This window comes from Schistocerca cancellata, chromosome 11 (genome assembly GCF_023864275.1).
Source record: "Schistocerca cancellata isolate TAMUIC-IGC-003103 chromosome 11, iqSchCanc2.1, whole genome shotgun sequence".
Classification (NCBI taxonomy): Eukaryota; Metazoa; Arthropoda; class Insecta; order Orthoptera; family Acrididae; genus Schistocerca; species Schistocerca cancellata.
Window position 1 is genome coordinate 59743635 of NC_064636.1, and position 19795 is coordinate 59763429.

The 19795-nt window shown below is 41.9% G+C and overlaps 1 protein-coding gene across 1 annotated transcript in view; it reads left to right on the forward strand.

The window, feature by feature from the left end:
* LOC126108614 (endothelial zinc finger protein induced by tumor necrosis factor alpha-like) overlaps positions 1 to 19795 on the forward strand; it is a 242220-nt gene that overhangs the window by 183719 nt on the left and 38706 nt on the right. Inside the window, exon 4 of the mRNA XM_049913917.1 lies at positions 15871 to 15935. Within this exon, the coding sequence (XP_049769874.1) occupies positions 15871 to 15935 (65 nt within the window). The remainder of the gene's footprint in view (positions 1 to 15870; positions 15936 to 19795) is intronic.

Below are 19795 nucleotides of genomic sequence, written 5' to 3' on the forward strand. Positions count from 1 at the left end.
TAGTGGTGTCAAGATTTATGAGATGATGGGGGGGGGGGGAGGGGGAGGATTGGTTTGGAAGAATTCGCCACTCACTGCAGGGGTGTAACAGTCAGTGGTTGAAACTGAACTATAACGTGTGATGTGGTGGATTTATTCTTAAGATAAGCCTTACGTGAAATTAGAGGCCAGTCTGTTTCACTTAATGACTGAACGGTGCACACGATAGGTCAGAAATGATCTCTGTACGCTCGCCTTAAACTCGCCAGCGAATACTGTGACGTCATCTCCGAACTCGCTGTGTGCGTGTGTCAGCAGACTCAACGCCCACTCATCAGCAGAGTCTGTTGTCGGGTACAAACGGAGACCGAGTACACGAGATAACAAGTAAAACTGCAGACTCGCGGCATAGTGCATAGTTTTTTTATCGATTTGAGCCTCTATGGACTGCATAGTAACAACCAACTTGACTCTAGTGTACAGATCTTGTTCTTGTTCCAGCTTTGACTTCCTGCCAGTATCTTCTGAGCCCACCAAGAAGTGCCTGTTTATGCTCTTCAGATAATGGTCCTCTGTCTTTTTCACGTTGATGCCATATTAAAACCTTGGTAGTCGTTCACCAATCTTCTAAATTTGTTCCTGTCAGGAATTTCTCTCTCTGAGATACCAATCCGGCTAAGATCTTTTTCACATTCTTCGAACCATCTTGGCCTTGTTTTCTTAGATTGGATGAAACTCCATATTCTTTTTATTAGTGAGTCACCGGCCTCGTCATGAGATGACCGTAAAATAACAATCTTCACTTCTTAATGGATGCTATGATACGTTCTGTCTTGCTTTACAAGTCCTCATTTGCTCTCATTCGCCATTGCCATCAACCCATCTATTACCTAGGATTTTCCTTAATATCCTATTCTCTCGCTTTTTCAGCCACTCAGCTTGCCCTTGTCTATTCATGGTCAAAGTTTCGGACACGTATAAACCCTCAGGTTTTACAACTGTATTATAATGTCGGAAATTGGCCCCTATACTCATAGACGTTTTGTTATAGGTATTGTTTGTCAGTTGGTGTGCTTGGTTTAACTTCCTTATCCTGACATTAATTGCTTCTTCTTCTTCTTCTTCTTCTTCTAATCCATTCTCCTGGATGACTTCATTGAGATACCTGAAATTCTTAACTCGTCTGTTTTTCCCAGATTGGTGATAATACATTCAGGTCCATCACAGATGTTCGTCATATATTTTGTCTTTTCAATAGAGATCTGGCGTCCAACTTTTTCAGAAATTTCTGACAGCTTGTTGATCTAGTTGACTGCTGACTCTTGTTAGCAAAAATGGGCAGGTCATCTGCAAAGGTCAAGCAGTCAATGTACAGCCCTTTGTTCTTAGGACCAAGTCTGAACCGATCTTCATTTGTTTCTTCTTGGGCTAACAACTTTCTCTACTCTCGAATGACCTTTTCCAAGACGCAGTTAAGAAGGAATGGGGATAGTCCACCTCCTTGTCTTACGCCTGGTCTGATTGTAAAGGGTTCTTATATCTCACTCATAAATTTTACTTCTGACACTGTCTTAGTGAGAGTTTGTTTGATCAGCTTTCTTGATGTATCATCCACCCCAAACTCTTCCAAAATATTCAGTGATGCCTTTCAGTTGATGGAGTCATATGACTTCTGAAAATCAACAAACACGACCATGTAGTTATTTCTTCCAGTTTTTTCGTACCTCATGATGTTCTTAACGGCCCTATCGAAAACCAGCTTGATATTCCCCAATCAGTTGATCAGGATGACCTTCTATTCTGTTCTGTATTGCTTTGGAGAGAATCTTATATGGAACAGATGCTAATGAGATGCCCCTATAGTTATTGACATTCTTTTTATCGCCTTTTTTGTGTAGAGGATGGATTAAAGGTGACGCTATTCAGTTGGTATCATCCCAGTTCTCCAGATCTCCTAAAAAAGTTGGACTAGTACATCTAGAGTTTCATTATCTGCCGGCTTCAGTAGTTCCACCACCATTGAATCCTCTCAAGCTGCCTTATTATTCTTACAGTTGTTGGTGATCTCTTTGATCCCCTCTTTACCAGGTGGAGATGAGTTGGGTAGTTTGTGGATCGGGGCACATACAGGGAATCTTTCTTTCAATTCATCACGATTAAGTAGATTTTGAACATAACGATACATGATCGTGCAGTTTTCTTTGTTGGTCAGGCTGAGCTATATTTTCACCTGTAAAACAAAGACTAGGGGCTTGGTATTCTTTCAGATTCGATTTGAACGTCTGATAGAAGTCTCTGGCATTGTTTTTCTGGAAATCCCGATAGATCTGTTCTAACTGCTGTTTCTCATACAGTCGCTTAGCCCTTCGTAGAGTTCTGCCTGCATATTTTGGAACTTCACGGAATACATCAAAATCTTCAGGAGTCCTAGTGGAGTTCCACTTTTTCCATGCCCTTCTTCTTTGTACCATCACCTCATCACAAACCTCATTTCACGATCTATGCTTTCTCTTTTTGGCTGTCGGGATTGCAGTATTAGCTGCTTGTTGGATCTTGGAGGCGATGTCCGTCCATTTATGGGACTCAAATGTCAGTTGCTGGTGGTATTGTTCCAACACTTTTTTGATTGATTTTGAGCTTCGCAACGTCGTATTTATGAATTTTATTTCCGGTTTTCACGGCCTTACTGAGAGGGATGAAATTAATTTTGATCTTGGAGAGGTAATGATCCGAGTCAAACTGGGCACTCTCTGTACTTCGCCATTCATTATTTCGTTAACTGCTCTCCTAGAGATTGCTACACGAGCAATCCCTTTCTTTCCACACACATTTCCTGGTGATTGCCAAGTCTTCTGTTTACTTGGCTTGTGTTTGTAAAATGTTGACACAGGTTGACGAGTCTTATACCATTTCTGTTAGTCATCTTGTGAGCAGGATACTTTCCAATTGTTGATCTAAATTGCGGTTCTATTCCCAGCTGGGCGTTAAAGTCACCTAGTAGGATCTTTATGTACTTAGATGTCATTTTCTCTAACGGATCTTAAAGATGGTCCCTAAACCATCTTTCTCAAGATTGCGTCTGTTGTCTTCATTGATTGGTGCATGTGCATTGATCAGTGTGTATCGATTGTTACCACAGCTGAGAGTTTGGATAGAAAGTCTCTCAGAAGGGCTGAAGAACTCCACGATTGAACTGACAACCTTCCCATGAACAAGTACAGGCATTTTCTTACCTATTTTGACTGCCCCTTTGCCTTTATAAATCCTGTAACCTTCAATGTCCATTGTGTCCTCATCTAGGTATCTGGTTTCTTGAATGGCCAAGATGGTTATGTCAAGTTCGTCCATCATCATCGTCAACTCTTTGTGTTTCCCAACTTTCAGTATAGAATTGACGTTCAGAGTCCCAAAATAGTAGTTCTGTTTTGCCTTCAATTTTGTGTGCGTAGTCGTGTCTTCAAAGCATCTAGGTTCGGGCTCCCCAGAATCGACAGGCCTGATTGCAATCCTAAGGGTGGCAATTCCTTCAAAGAGGTACTACCTGGGGTAGTGTCGTTTTTGTGATGACATTCCATGATGCTTGGTTGATCGAACTAGTGTGGGTTGGACAAATCCTTCCCAGTAATATAACCGAGGTTGTAAGCCCCGGCAGGCCGGTGTGGCCGAGCGGTTCTAGGCGCTAGTCTGGAACCGCGCGACCGCTACGGCAGAGCCATTTGAACCATTTGTAAGCCGCGGAGCTCGATAATAGGCCGCTCCTCTGGAGTCAGACGCTCTTCGCAGCCGCTTCTCTGAAGAACAGACGCTGCTAAACGAAGATAGACCATCCGCTTAAGGGGCTCCGGAACGCCCTATACTTGCAATGTTAAAATAACGCTTATAAATTACATCTTTCCTCACAAAGTATTTGAGGTAGGAAGTTGAACTTTTTACAGATTATTTATTGGAATATGGGCTGCAACTTAACACAGGGATTTTACAAAATTTTAGTTCAGTTATTAAAGATGATTTTTTTTCAATTGTAATGAAAATTCACAACATTTTTTTTGCAATTTTTTATTTATATATTCAAAAATATACAGTTTATTGGAAAAAGGCTGTGTTAAATTATGCAGAAGGTACTGTGTAACATTTACTGAAAGTTTGAAACAAATATGTTTGGAAGATCCTTAGAAAACATGTAATTAGTATGAGAAAATAAAAATTTTGGGAATCGAGCGACAAAGATTGGATTAACTTTTTAGTGCATTCCAGGTCCATAGGATGGATTATCTTCATCCTCTGCAAACTCCTCCTCCAGCTTCCTTTTGTTCCTCCTCCTGTTTACTCTTGCTTGTATTTCTGGACTCCTTACAGCCCTGTCTGCAGCCCGAAGGCGTTCCTTGTCTAAAGCAAGCATCGCTCGTACCATGTTAGAACCTATCTTCATTCCCATATTTCTAAATACCTTGCACCTTACAATGTTGCCATCATTGAAAGTCGCAACAGCATCATACACACCAAAGTGAAGTGTTTCTATTCCAACAAATACAGCCTTGGGGATTCTCGACCATATAACACTATTTACACTTTCATTGGGGTTTTGAGTTTTTCCGTGAATACACATTTTCAACAGTTCCGGTGCTGCTAAGTCTCTGAAAATAGGTTAGCCACAACACATACTTTATCTCACATCACTAAAATGTACCTGATGAACACGGACGTTAATAATAACACCATTTGACAGCAGTTTAACAGCGCCACAGTGGGTCACGCCCATGTAGAACACATTTTAAAAAAAATTTAAAAATAGTTGTAGTCTTCGGAATTGAATAAATTATATATCTATTAAAAGGTAATAGTCCGCAGATTCAGAAAACGCAAAAAAGTAAAAATTGAACTTTTCATGATTTTGAGCCTTTCCGGAGCCCCTTAATCCACCATTGGGACATGGTTGTCGTCTTCCGCCTTCAAAACCGTTGACCATCTTCACCGTGGATCTAACAGGGGCCCTCACAAGGTACTATGAGCCGGGGCCAACGGATCCAAGATTTTCTAAAGAGGTGTTACTCCTGTATCACTCCCCCTCTGTTCTGGTTTGTGACAGACGGAACCTGGGTCTGGCAGGGTTATATTGGGTATTACTCTTCATTTATTTTATTTCACACACTCATGATTTCGGCTTTGTAGTCATTGTGAAGTGCATGTTGAAAGGTCCCAAAATGTCTGATTCCCCTGAATCAGAGAAGCGAGTTATATACCAGTATAAAGACTGATCGGTTAACAGTGAATATTGTTTTGTTTATACACACATTTAAGTAGTAAAACTTTTTCGAATACTGCTGTAAATTTATTTTAATATTTAGTATCTATTCTGACAATGTCTGATAGTTACACTACTGGCCATTAAAGTTGCAACAACACTGGACTCGCATTCGGGAGGACGACGGTTCAATCCCGCGTCCGGCCATCCTGATTTAGGTTTTCCGTGATTTCCCTAAATCACTCCAGGCAAATGCCGGGATGGTTCCTCTGAAAGGGCACGGCCGACTTCCTTCCCCACCCTTCGCTAATCCGATGAGACCGATGACCACGCTGTCTGGTCTGCTTCCCCAAACAACCAACCAACCAAAGTTGCAACACCAAGAAGAAATGCAGATGATAAACGGGTATTCATTGGACAAATATATTATACTAGAACTGACATGTGATTACATTTTCACGCAATTTGGTTGCATAGATCCTGAAAAATCAGTACCTTGAACAACCACCTCTGGCCGTAATAACGGCTTTGATACGCCTGGGCATTGAATCAGAGCTCGGATGTTCCCGTGCAGCTTCAACAAGATACCACAGTTCATCAAGAGTAGTGACTGGCGTATTGTGACGAGCCAGTTGTTTGGTGACCATTGACAAGACGTTTTCAGTTGGTGAGAGATCTGGAGAATGTGCTGGCCAGGGCAGCAGTCGAACATTTTCTGTATCCAGAAAGGCCCGTACAGGACCTGCAACATGCGGTTGTGCATTATCCTGCTGAAATGTAGGGTTTCGGAGGGATCGAATGAAGGGTAGAGCCACGGGTCGTAACACATCTGAAATGTAACGTGTACTGTTCAAAGTGCCGTCATTGCGAACAAGAGGTGACCGAGATGTGTAACCGATGGCACCCCATACCATCACGCCGTTTGATATGCCAGTATGGCGATGACGAATACACGCTTCCAATGTGCGTTCAACGCGATGTCGCCAAACACGGATGCGACCATCACGATGCTGTAAACAGAACCTCGATTCATCCGAAAAAATGAGGTTTTGCCATTCGTGCACCCAGGTTCGTCATTGAGTACACCATCGCAGGCGCACCTGTCTGTGATGCAGCGTCAAGGGTAACCGCAGCCTTGGTTTCTGGCGCTCTTCGTGGTGTAGCAATTTTAATGGTCAGTAGTGTAGAAATAAACTTTCCGCAGACAAAAGGAGACGGGGCTATACGAGCTGAGCAAAGTAAAGCCGAACGGATGAATGCCAATCGCCATCTGATTATATGGTTGGTTGGGTCTGCAAATGATCAGCGTTGTTATAATTACTAGCGAAATCCATAGATTCAGATTACCAGGATCGAAATAAACGATTATCAGGAATAACAGGTGAGAATGATTACGTTTTATCCTCTCCTTGTATCCAAGGAAATGAAATTTTGACAGAAAATTTTTGGCCACATCGCTACACCAGTAAGGACCAGTTGTACAGTCCCCGGCTAGCAGCCGCTTAAGTTCTATTCTGGAAGTAACGCGGAAAACGTGTTGTACGGACATGCAACAGCGCCTAACCGGAGAATAATCGCAGGGTAACTAAACCTGTGATTCTGATAGGGTTAGTGAAGTTAATCGGTGAACAAATTTTGACAGTGGCAGCAATAGCTACAGAATTGGTGATGACAAGATTGTTTGTTAGAGCGAGGAAGGAGAAGAAACGGGGACATCACACAAATTATGGAAGAATAAGACGATTCCAAATTTATATAATATTTCGAAATACTACTTTTCGATCTCATGCTTGAGAAATTGGTGCGTATGAATGAAATGTGAAAGTATTTACTACCATAAAGCTTTTCGCTTGTAGTAGGCCTAATAGGCGTCTGATATTCGTACTTTGTGAATTATGGTCTGTCGTGTTAAGAAAGTGACCATTTGTGCCAAAACAGTCTCGTTTACTTGGTGTGTGTTAAAATTGCCGCAATATTAGAAAGGCCAATTTTGTTTTATCTATCAGATAGTGACAAAATAGACGTAATCAAATCGAGAAACCACACCAGTCTTGGGCATTATTTGTATTAACAGCTTTGTCAGTATTAGGTAACGACATTTCGATTTTTCATGTAGCAAAACATTTGACGAACTTTGATGAGGTAATAGATTCTTTCGCAGAAAGTAAAGCACGCCATGTAAAGCAGTAGCAAGACTAGAGAGAAAAAAAGTGCTAGGAGCTAATGATTGAAGAAATGTGTACTTTCTCGCTTGTCTCTTGTCTTTATTGGATTTATGTATCCTGTATTTAATTTTATGTCACACGCAACAGCAAGTTATTAGCTAATAGGCAATAAAGAGTGCAAATTTTGTGAAGAGTTCTTGTTCTCCCGATTACAAATACTCCCATTCGCTATTAATTGCCAGATTTTTTTTTAAAGAGGGGCAGGATGTCAAACCGGCCGACTGGGAGCAGGAGAGGAACCACAGGACATTTTAATTTCCACTGGCCTGAATATAGTTTGATGGCATCCATTACAAAATATACACGTTTTAATACCACAGAGCGAAATACAGTGACGTGCGGTACAAGAATGCTGTCTGAAGAGGCCTGACACTGCACTTTGGCACACTTAAGACCAAACAACATGTATTACATTGGCTGGAACACACATGTTTTATAGACTTTTCAGAAAGATGTGCGCTACAAGATGAGCATATTTTTGAAAATTCGTTTTTTTTTTTAGTATTGACCCGTTTAGCAAATATCGTAGATTCGGGGCTGATGCGCAGAGCAGTCTGAGCTATAGTGGGTAGTCTCCATGTGACCCGTGTTTGCATTTAGTTATTTTGCTGTTTCTCCTTTGTTTACTCTCACGTCAAATAAAAACAAAACGGATGTGTGTGGCCGGTAGCTATCAAGTGAATGAAAATACATTCACATAATTACGGAAGGCTAAAATATGTTATTAATTTCAGATTTTATTTTATTTCCACCTTTCTGACAGTCGATCATTAAACGCCTTGCAGAATAATGAAGTTATTTTTGTCTGTTTGCTAAAGACATTTGACTTTTATTAACCTTTTCCGCAGAGGCAGTCAATGTATTTAAACGAAATGTTTAATTCCACAGTACTGGCTAATTTCAACTGTTCGCTGCATCTCAAGTGCACGTTTACATTTTCTAGCAAGTACGGCATTATGCCATAATAAAGAACCAAACATGATATAATACAGTACTGGTGCTCCAAGAAAATTTACATCCCGAAAACCACACTGAAAAGCTTAATATCAGGTCGAGGTCGACTTCATTGGGAATCTGGACATACGAATGTGCACTTTAAGTGTGCATTTTAAATGTGCATATTTTAGGATGGTTCACGAAATACCGATGCTCTTGGAGTATCCTCTGATGTCTTGTTTCTTTTATGACATAATGTATGATCTCTCAATGTTTTACGTGTACGTACATACGGGCTTCCTACGTCACGGTAGCTGCGCAAGCGCGGTGTCGCCTGTTATCTGCGCTCTCTGGCAACTGCTGAAACGAACCTATTTCTAACAGGTTGCGGGAGAATATTGCGAATGGTGTTGAAAAGCGCTACTTTTAAAGTAAATATCATTTTACGTAAGTTGAACTATATGCGAGCGGGCCGGAGTGGCCTCGCGGTTAAAGGCGCTACAGTCTGGAACAGCGCGACCGCTACGGTCGCAGGTTCGAATCCTGCCTCGGGCATGGATGTGTGTGATATCCTTAGGTTAGTTAGGTTTAAGTAGTTCTAAGTTCTAGGGGACTTATGACCACAGCAGTTGAGTCCCATAGTGCTCAGAGACATTTGAACCATTTGAACTACTCGTATGTGCGAGAATGTACCATGAATTTCTTGAATCACAGAGCGTTTGACTCTCATTTAAAAACCAACTCTTTGATGACGAGCCATTTAGAAGAATTTCGAACCCTGAGGATCAGACATTTATGTCATTATTAAAAATTTTACTGGCACATTTGTGTGATATATCTTAAAGTGTAACACGCGCAAAAAAATCAACATTATAAGCGAAAGCTTAGGTTCTCTTGCTGTTTATTAACCTTAGAGACCAATATTATACGTGAAAGCTTTGCTTTACTTGTAGCAACACTACTTATATTAATTTAAACTATTAACTTTTCCTGTTTGTGTGTTTGTGCTACTTAACAAAAAAATGGTTCAAATGGCTCTGAGCACTATGGGACTCAACATCTGTGGTCATAAGTCCCCTAGAACTTAGAACTACTTAAACCTAACTAACCTAAGGACATCACACACATCTATGCCCGAGGCAGGATTCGAACCTGCGAACGTAGCGGTCGCGCGGTTCCGGACTGAGCGCCTAGAACCGCTAGACCACCGCGGCCGGCCGCTACTTAACAGCGATGATGCTGTTGTCTGACTACATCATGTGTCTTATGCTTTGAATATCCGCTGTCATCTGCCGGCGAGATCACGTGACATGAGCTATGACTGGCCTACAAAAGCGCATCGCAATCTCGATTTAAATGATTCGGAAAGTAAGACGCGGTGTTTTGTGGTATTCCAATGTATATTTTCGTAATACAAAAATACGCAACGTGCATGCTGCTCTACATCAAAGATATTTTCAAAACGTGTCTTTTCCACTAAGTTTCGTTTCCTAAAGTTCGGAAATTCAACGCCCGCGTATAAATTAATAACCATTCAAAGTACTGATAAGTTTTACAAGCAAAATATACTGTCACTTAACACGGAAAAGTGTGTTTTCACCCGGGAGGAAATATATTTTTAACCGGGAAATCCGGGAAAAGTCCGGGATTATTTTTTCCTTTTCGGCGTATACACCCCGTAGATGTATGTAGATGTAGACACTGCCATCTCTGAAGTTGCCTGCCGTACAATCTTAGCAGCAGCAGTACCGGTACGTGTATACCACTGTCAGAGGTATCACAACCGTTTTCGTTATGACTTCCAGTTCGTTCGATTCCGGCAAAGGGACCCTTACCTCAAAGTATGCATTTATCCATCATCTTTCAGAATTCGTAACATCGTTACGAAATCACCCTGTATGTGCAAACATTTGTAGGCACCGGCGCGTGTAACTTTGACACTGTGTAGCGTCATAGGATGACGTTTCCGGATGTCGGTCCGTACATAAAACTTGAAGTGCGATTAAACTACTTTGTACTTGACAGCTAGCCGAGCGCGTGACCTCAGACAGTGCGGGCCAATCGCAGGCTAGAGGTGGCAAAAAATAACGTAACTGATAGAAATAACCGGTTACTGAGAAGTAACGGTTACTGCGATAACCGTTCCTCTGATACAGGCAGTTATTTCAAGAACTGTCTAATGTCAACAGTGCCTCGCGCCATCTGTTGACCGAAGATCGTACTACGCTTTCCCGTGAACTCATCGGAGATCTGGCTAGGAACTAGGGAGAGGGTAGACCATTTGGATGCGCGTTCTATAGGCCATGGGAATAACTGTGACACTGCGCGCCATCTGTTGATAAGAACTGTGTACTATATAGTGCGTCTTCGTTACTTTTAGCACAAACAATTAAATAAAGTTAATGTCCGAGCAGTGGCTGATAGGAGCTGCAGTACAGGCATTAACAAGTACGGTCGTTCCCTTAAGCCACCGCCTCATATGTCAATTTAGCTTGGACGGATAGTATAAAGAGAGGTACCATAAGGAATTCGAGCGCCTACGGAAATAACTGTCAGAGATAGGTCATTTTCCTCTGGTATTTATCGTTATTGGCTCACAGTTCTCGCTCTCTGGCAGTTATCGGTTTACCATTACAGGTAACCTGGAAGTTGGTAACGGAATAATTGTGTGGTTGTGTTCCTGACACAGTGACTCCAGTCTTAGACCCCGGTGATATTTCAGAGCCGATAGTTACTGGAGCGAACAAATATTTACGTACTTCTTCGGAAATAGCCGCTGGCCATCGCGAATGACAAATAACATGCCAGGAAGAATAACGTAATACAGTTGAATATAATAATTATTATCCTCATCATTTGTCAGGAGATTGTCAAAATATGTGAATACATTACAGTAACTGCTAATATTCACAGAATTGATACACTGTCAGAATAAAACACAGTTACGCACTTTTAATAAATTTATCATACACAGAATACCCGATCTTGACTGTTGCAACCAAGTGCTGTCAAAACTGAGATATAGCAGAATTTTTACCTAAGCTGATCTATCAGTCTCTGTTACGATATTCATCTACAGAGTAGAAGGAGGGGTCAGTGGAAGCGTCTGATTCCACCCGTCTGCTTCGACGTAAAAACGTGTTGTGGTGTGTGAATGTCATTACGGCATGGTGTTTATGAGTTGGTTTTTGTGTGTGTGGGGGAGGGGGGGGGGGGCTGGCCGGAATTTGCTGGTGGTAATTAATTTTTTTTTGTAGCTGTGATGTTTTGTGTATTTATGGAGTATTGAATGTGGTTTAATTTATGTAGGGATGATTGATTTGTGGACTTTTGGGATTGTGGATTTATTTTTCGCAGTTGTGGTTTTTTGGCATCAGTAGCTGTGGTGGACCTATATAGGTCACCGGAAATGACCGATTCCCATTTTCATAGTTGTACGTGTTGATGTTTTGCTATCGTCATCTGGGGTTTACCTATGTAGGTCAAGGGAAATGTCCGATTCCAATTTTCGTGCTTTTAGTTGTGGGTATTGGTGTTTTGGTATGGTCACCTATGGTTGACCTATAGTGTTCAAGGGAAGTGTCTGATTCCTGCAGATTTTTGTTGGTGTAGCAGAATGCTGTATTTTTTTCTTTTTGTTCTTCATTTTGTGTTTTGGGATCATGGTGTGTTTTTTTTTTACTAGCTTGTCCTCACCCTAAAACCCCCAACTTCCCGCAGTTGTCCCGTTGGTTTGATTGTATGTTTGGTGGTTGATGTTATTGTATTATTTATATGTATCTTCGTGTTTGTTGCCATGTGTGTGTGTGTGTGTGTGTGTGTGTGTGTGTGTGTGTGTGTGTGTAGTGACGTCATGGACACACTTAAAATAGCCATTTCTGGCATATTGATGACGGGTGGAATCAGACACTTCTGTATCAAAAAGTCTTTCAAACACACTGTAAACCGTGCTTTATCTGAAACCAAGTTTTTAATGGTTGCTGACTCTGGCAGTTTATTGAAAATGCGTGTTCCTGAATATTGGACCCCTTTTGGACCAACGTAAGTGATTTTAGGTCTTTATGTAGATTGCTGTTCCTATTTCTAGTACTGATATTGTGTATTGAGCTATTGGTTGGAAATACTTGCAACAAATTTCATTAAGGAATAAATATACTAGGAAGCAGTGGTTAGAATACAAAGTTCCTTGAACAGGTTCCTACATGATGTTCTTGAATTTATACCACAAACGATTTTTATTACACGCTTTTACATGCAAAAAACTTTTGCTACGTTTGATGAGTTACCACAGAATATGCTGCATTATGAAATAATAGAGTGAAAAAAATGTGGTATGCCCTTCCCAACTGAATTTATTATCGAGTTGTAGTCCCAGAAATGTAACACTGTCAACCTTTTCGATCTGCATGTCTTCATATGTTATAAACATGCTGTCGCTGGAGAAATCGAACAGTTTGCAAATCTGACATAAAACTTGGATTAGCGTACTCACACTTTCCCCAATAGGACTAGCTTTTACAGCACAGGAGTAAACGAATCTGTCACATTACGTAGATTTTTTATTGTATTACAAGGCTGTACACTTTATTCTATTATGTGAACAGCACAAGAAATTAAGCTTCGAATTTAACCTACATTACTCAGTTTACATATTACTTCATACTTAAAAACGCACGTTGTTAACATTTTACTTAAACAGTGCTGTGGCGAAGTTCCGCGTACTTTCTGATGCAGCTGCGAAGATAATATTTCTAATAGCGACCGATAACCTACAAACATATAATACGAAACACTAATAATCGTTCTAACATCAACTAAAATGCACCCGGAGTTAATAAGCTAACGTTATGACACGATTCATACGACATTCCTGCCATTTCACACTACTCGCAGTTATACTGATAACTAAACTGATGGATTCCAACTATGTCGTTATTTAGCTCTCGGAGTATTCGGTATTCGATAGCGAAAAATAACTTGGCAGTTATTAATAACCGTTAACAATAACGGTTATCAGAGAATAACTGGAACTGTGATAACGGTTACTCCAGAATAACCGTTTGGCCCACCTCTGTCGCAGGCTGACGTTCAGCACCCCTCCCCTGCATAGTTGCCACTGCTTATGCGTCATGGTTCAGTACCTGCTAACACCTGGTCCTGTGCGCGTCGTGTTGTGTGAACTGCATTATCTCAGTGTCTGCTTCTCCTTTGTTTCCACTACGAGTGTTTGACAAATTACTGTAGTGACTTCTGTGTACAAAATGTCCGAAAACAAAAAGCGTGGTCGTCCTAGAGTTCGTAGTCCGAAATCATCTTCGAAGAAAGTTGGGCAAGGAATAGCATTGAGAGGACAATCGCACGAATGCGTCTGCAACGTAAGACAATATTTTGAGATGGAAAGGGAGAAGGGAGGGCCTCTTCTTTCCGTTAATAACGTAGTAGAGAGGACTGCGGCAGCATTAAGAATAAGCAGAACAATCGTTATAAACACAGGCAAAGAGCAAAATGAAAAACTGAATACACATTCTGGGCCTTCAATCTTAACTCCGAACCGCCAAGTCTGGAAACTCCGGGGAAAAAACGACGCGTCGAGAAACGTGTGACGAATGTTGATTCTTTGGAACAGTATGCGATTCACAGACATTTTTATTCATATTATCACCGTACAGAGCATCCGACGTTACAAAAACTGCATGTAACGCTTAAAGAAGCTGGTCTTTTTGTTGGCAGTAGGTCATCTCTTCGACTGGTTTTATTAAACCTGGAATTTAATTACGAAAAATTAAGTGGTCGTACACTTCTCTTAGAACGGTAAGATATTGCTGCTTGGCGATGCCGATTTTTGCGGCAGGTAAAGGACATTGAATTCGATGATTTAGTGCGGCTAGATGAAACATGGGTGAATTCTGTCATACACTGAGGACAATTTGGTCTGACGGATCACAAGAAGGAATGGTAATACCTGTTGGCAAAGGAAGCAGAATTATTGTTGTTCATGCAGGTACCGCCCGTGGGTTTGTTCCCGGCTGTTTACATGTTTTCAGGTCAAAGAAAAGCTCAGATTTTCACGAAGAAATGAACCACGCCACCTTTTTTCGATGGTTTGAAAATTCACTGTTACCAAATTTGGAGAAACCGTCGTACATCATCATTGACAATGCGCCATACCACACTGTTGTAGAGGACAGAGCCCCAACGATATCTTCTAGAAAAGACGAGATTATACAGTGGTTACGGCGAAATAATATATAATTCGATGACGGAATGAAGAAAGTGGAACTATTGGAACTTGTGTCGCAACATAAGCCACGACGCCCGACGTACGTTGTAGACGAAGTTGCCAACAAACATGGACATTCTGTAATTAGATTACCTCCCTATCATTGTCACTTTAATGCTATAGAGCTAATATGGGCGCAAATCAAGGGGTACATAGCACATGAAAACAAGACATTCAGGCTTTCAGAAGTGGAGAGACTTCTACATGAAGCTGTTTCTAAAGTGACTGTGGAAAACTGGAGTAATGTTGTAGTGCATACAAAAGCTGTCATTCAGGAGGCATGGAAGAATGAATCCTTGGTGGAAGATAGTGTTTCCGAATTAATTATTGCCGTCGGGGAGTCATCTGAAAGTTCTAGCGACACAGATATAAGCGTCGTTTGAGTTTTGTGATTTGTTGCGAAATTCATGGCACAAGACGAAAATGTAACTAACGGCGGTATATGTGCTGCTTTCTCCCACCCCGCGTGTTATATCAGCACTTCAACGGTACGCACAAAAGTATTCTCGTCTTGGCGAAACTGTAATACCCACCCACTTCCAACAAGCTCTAAAAATAAATTCAAACCTTTCCGAAACTTTTTCCCGATTTGACCCCCCCCTCCCCCCACGAAAAATGTAAAGGGAAAAAGTTTGTCGCTTCCTACAATTCTGATGTTGATTTGGAAAAAGTCAGACGTGAGATTTTAATTTATTACTTCACTATTACTGGCTGTATTGCTCAGAAAGTTTGCAAACATTATCGAAATATGCCACTGAAGACAACATTAAAATTTTTTTCTTGTACGACACATGGTTTAGAAGATAGGAAATGATTAATATTGAGTAGCGTGAAAATTCAACTTTTCGTATAAAGTTAAATATTTCTCTGTTTCAGTAGCACAAAATTTTCACTGAGGTAAAAAAAGTGTCAGAAGATAGTCCTCGTATCACTCTACCATGTACAGTTGCCAAATTATAAAAAAACACGACTTCCATTTTTTACAGCGGCAGCTGGCAACATTGCACGGCCGCTCAGCGAACAGCCAGGTACAAAGTAGTTTTAATCGCACTATGGTAAGTCCCCTCTACAACCTCCAGAAGTGTGTAACATGAATTGTGTGACACCCTGTATGTTCTCACTCGTGTCGCGGACTCCTGCTCACTTCGCACACGCAGCAGCCTGTTGAATTTTCCTACAAACATTGACTCCTTTTTTCTTTCTTTCAGGATAAGGAACACGTCAGTCTCGGAGCTCGCCAGTATGAGAATGCTTCCCCACCGAGTTCATGGAGGTTAGTCTGAATTTTAAACAACTTTTTGTTATGCCTGTCCAGGTATAACGTATTTAAAAAGCGAGATAAGGATCCATTTGAAAATGGTAACCGTATTGTTTTGCACTCAAAATTTATACCGTGTGTCACACACACTGATCTCTGCCACGTTGTACACTGACGGAAATGGAGACTGTTACACCACGGAGCACCAGTCTGAAAATTATTAAACTTGGTGGAGACGTTCGTTTTATGTTGTTGTTCTTATTTTTATTGTCTTCAGCTCGAAAAGTGATCTGATTAAGCTCTCCACACTAGACTGCTCAAGAGTCATCATCTCCGAGTAACTACTGCAACCTACATTCATTTCAACCTCCTTACTGCATTCATCTCTTTGTCTCCCACTATAATTGCTACACCCCCCCCCCACCCACCCTCCCCAGCGCTTCCCTCTATCACCAAATTGACGGTTACTTGATGCCTAAGGGTGTCTCCTATCAGTTGACCCTTTGATTGTCCGCCCCTGGTAGCTGAGTGGTCAGCGCGACAAAATGTCATACCTAACGGCCCGGGTTCGATTCCCAGCTGGGTCGGAGATTTCCACCGCTCAGGGACTGGGTGTTGTGTTGTCCTTAACATCATCATTTCGTCCTCATCGACACGCAAGTCGCCGAAGTGGCGTCAACTCGAAAGGCTTGCACCAGGCGAACGGTCTACCCGACGGGAGGCTCTAGCCACACGGCATTTCCATTGTACCCTTCCATTTAATCAAAGTCTGCTACATATTTATTTTCGTCCCAATTCCATTCGAAACTAGCTTATTAATTACGTGATCTGCATATCTGACCTTCAAAATTCTTCTGCAGCTCCACATGTTAAAAGTTTCTTTTCTCTTCGTGTCTGAATTGCTTATCATTCAGGTTTCAGTTTGTTCAAGGCTCACTGCAGACAAATATCTCCAGAAATGATGTAATATAAATGTTATACTTTTGGCGTCGTTGCCATTCTGAATTTTATATGCAGGGTGTACATAAAGTCCGGGACACTTTGAATTATTTGTTGCACAAGTACCAAACATTGTACATATATCACGTTGTTGTTGTTGTTGTGGTCTTCATTGCAGAGACTGGCTTGACGCAGCTCTCCATGCTACTCTATCCTGTGCAAGCTTCTTCATCTCCCAGTACCTACTGCAACCTACATCCTTCTGAATCTGCTTACTGTATTCATCTCTTGGTCTCCCTCTACGATTTTTACCCTCCACACTGCCCTCCAATGCTAAATTGGTGATCCCCTGAAGCCTCAGAACATGTCCTACCAACTGGTCCCTTCTTCTAGTCAAGTTGTACCACAAACTCCTCTTCTCCCCAATTCTGTTCAATACCTCCTCATTAGTTATGTGATCTACCCGTCTAATGTTCAGCATTCTTCAGTAGCACCATATTTCGAAAGCTTCTATTCTCTTCTTGTCCAAACTATTTATCGTCGACGTTTCACATCCATACATGGCTACACTCCATACAAATACTTTCAGAAACGACTTCCTGACACTTAAATCTATACTCGATGTTAACAAAATGTTCTTCTTCAGAAACGCTTTCCTTTCCATTGCCAATCTACAATTTATATCCTCTCTACTTTGACCATCATGAGTTATTTTGCTCCCCAAATAGCAAAAATCATCACTTTTGCTAATCTAATTCCCTCAGCGTCACCCGACGTAATTCGACTACATTCCATTATCCTCGGTTTGCTTTTGTTGATGTTCATCTTATATCCTCCTTTCAAGACACTGTCCATTCCATTCAACTGCTCTTCCAAGTCGCTTGCTGTCTTTGACAGAATTACAATGTCATCGGCGAACCCTAAAGTTTTTATTTCTACTCCGTGGATTTTAATACCTACTCCGAACTTTTCTTTTGTTTCCTTTACTGCTTGCTCAATATACAGATTGAATAACATCAGGTATACACATGTCACACATATGTCATTTTTCATGTCTACCGCCACAGCGTAGTTTGGTAATTTGCCGATAGTCAGCGCTAGTCGCAAACATAGCGAGTTCAGGTGTGGAGCGAGTTTTCTTTGTGTTGGAGTTAGACAAAAACAAGTGCGCTACAGCTGTTCAACGGATGTTTGGAACCAAGTACGCTAAGAGGCCTCCAACAGGGAAGGCCATTTACCACTGGCACAACAAATTCGTTGCGACGGGTTGCCTGTGCCCGGCGAAGAGAAGCGGACGTCACAGTGTGAGTGAAGTGAATGTGGAGCGCGTACGAGAGACATTCTTAAGGAGTCCAGAGAAATCGGTGCGTCGTGCATCCCGTGATCTCGAAATGGCTCCAATGACCGTGTGCAAAGTCCTGCGACAGAAGCTGTCTATGAAACCATTCAAATTGGAGCTACTGCAGAAGCTCAGTGACGATGACAAAGACAAACGTTTCCAGTTTTATTCTCGTTTGCTACAATTTAATGAGAATGGGGATGGCATTGTTGATCACTTAATTTTTAGCGACGAAGCCACTTTTGACACTAATGGGAAAGGGAACAGGCATAATTGTCGAATCTGGGGTACAAAGCATCCATACGAATGCACTGAATGTGAGCGTGATTCCCCAAAAGGTACATGTTTTTTGTGCCTTGTCACGTCAAAAACTGTACGGGCCATTCTTCTTCGCCGAGAGCACTGCCACTGGATATTCCTACTTGGACATGTTGTAGCAGTGGCTGATGCCTCAAATGCAGTAGGACTCTCCGTTCGTCTTTCAGCAGGGTGGGGCTCCACCCCATTTTCGTCTTGAAGTTCGTGGGTATCTGAACACGGAGCTGCCGCATTGATGGATCGGCCGTGCTACAGAAGGGGACAGTTGTTTCACGGAATGGCCTCCCCGATCGCCAGATCTCACTCCGTTTAACTTTCGACTGTGGGGACACATTAAAGATCTGAAACTTCCTGGCAGATTAAAACTGTGTGCCGGACCGAGACTCGAACTCGGGACCTTTGCCTGTCGCGGGCAAGTGCTCTACCAACTGAGCTACCCAAGCACGACTCACGCTCCGTCCTCACAGCTTCAATTCCACCAGTACCCCGTCTCCTACCTTCCAAACTTCGCAGGTCTTCTGCGAACCTTGCAGAACTAGCACTCCTAAAAGAAAGGAAAGCTTCTGTGAAGTTTGGAAGGTAAGAGACGAGGTACTGGCGAAATTGAAGCTGTGAGGACGGGTCGTGAGTCGTGCTTGGGTAGCTCAGTTGGTAGAGCACTTGCCCGCGAAAGGCAAAGGTCCCGAGTTCGAGTCTCGCTCCGGCACACATTTTGAATCTGCGAGGATGTTTTATATGAGCGCACACTCCGCTGTAGAGTGAAAATATCATTCTACATTAAAGATCTAGTGTATGTACCACCTCTACTACGTGATGTAGCAGAGCTCCAGGAGAGAATACGGGAAGCAACTCCCACAGTCGATGATGCCGTGCTGGGACCGGTATGGCAAGAATTCGATTACCGTATTGACGTCTGCAAGGTCACTCATGGCTTGCATATCGAATGTTTGTAAAAAAAAAAAAAAATAAATAAATAAATAAAAAAAATAAAAAAAAACTTTAAGAGTTTCTCTTCAAAATGCGATATGTATGACACCTGCGCAATGTTTGGTTCTTGTGCAATAAATAATTGAAAGTGTTCCTAGACTTTATGTACAGCCTGTACACTCTACTCTGGCACTCGTTAGTTATTTTCCTGCTCAAAAAGCAATACTCATCTACTGGCTTCATTGTCTCAGTGTCCGCCCAGATAGCTCAGTGGTCAGCGTGATGGATTGCCGTCCTACGGGCCCGGGTTCGATTTCCGGCTGGGTCGAAGATTGTCTCCGCTTAGTAACAG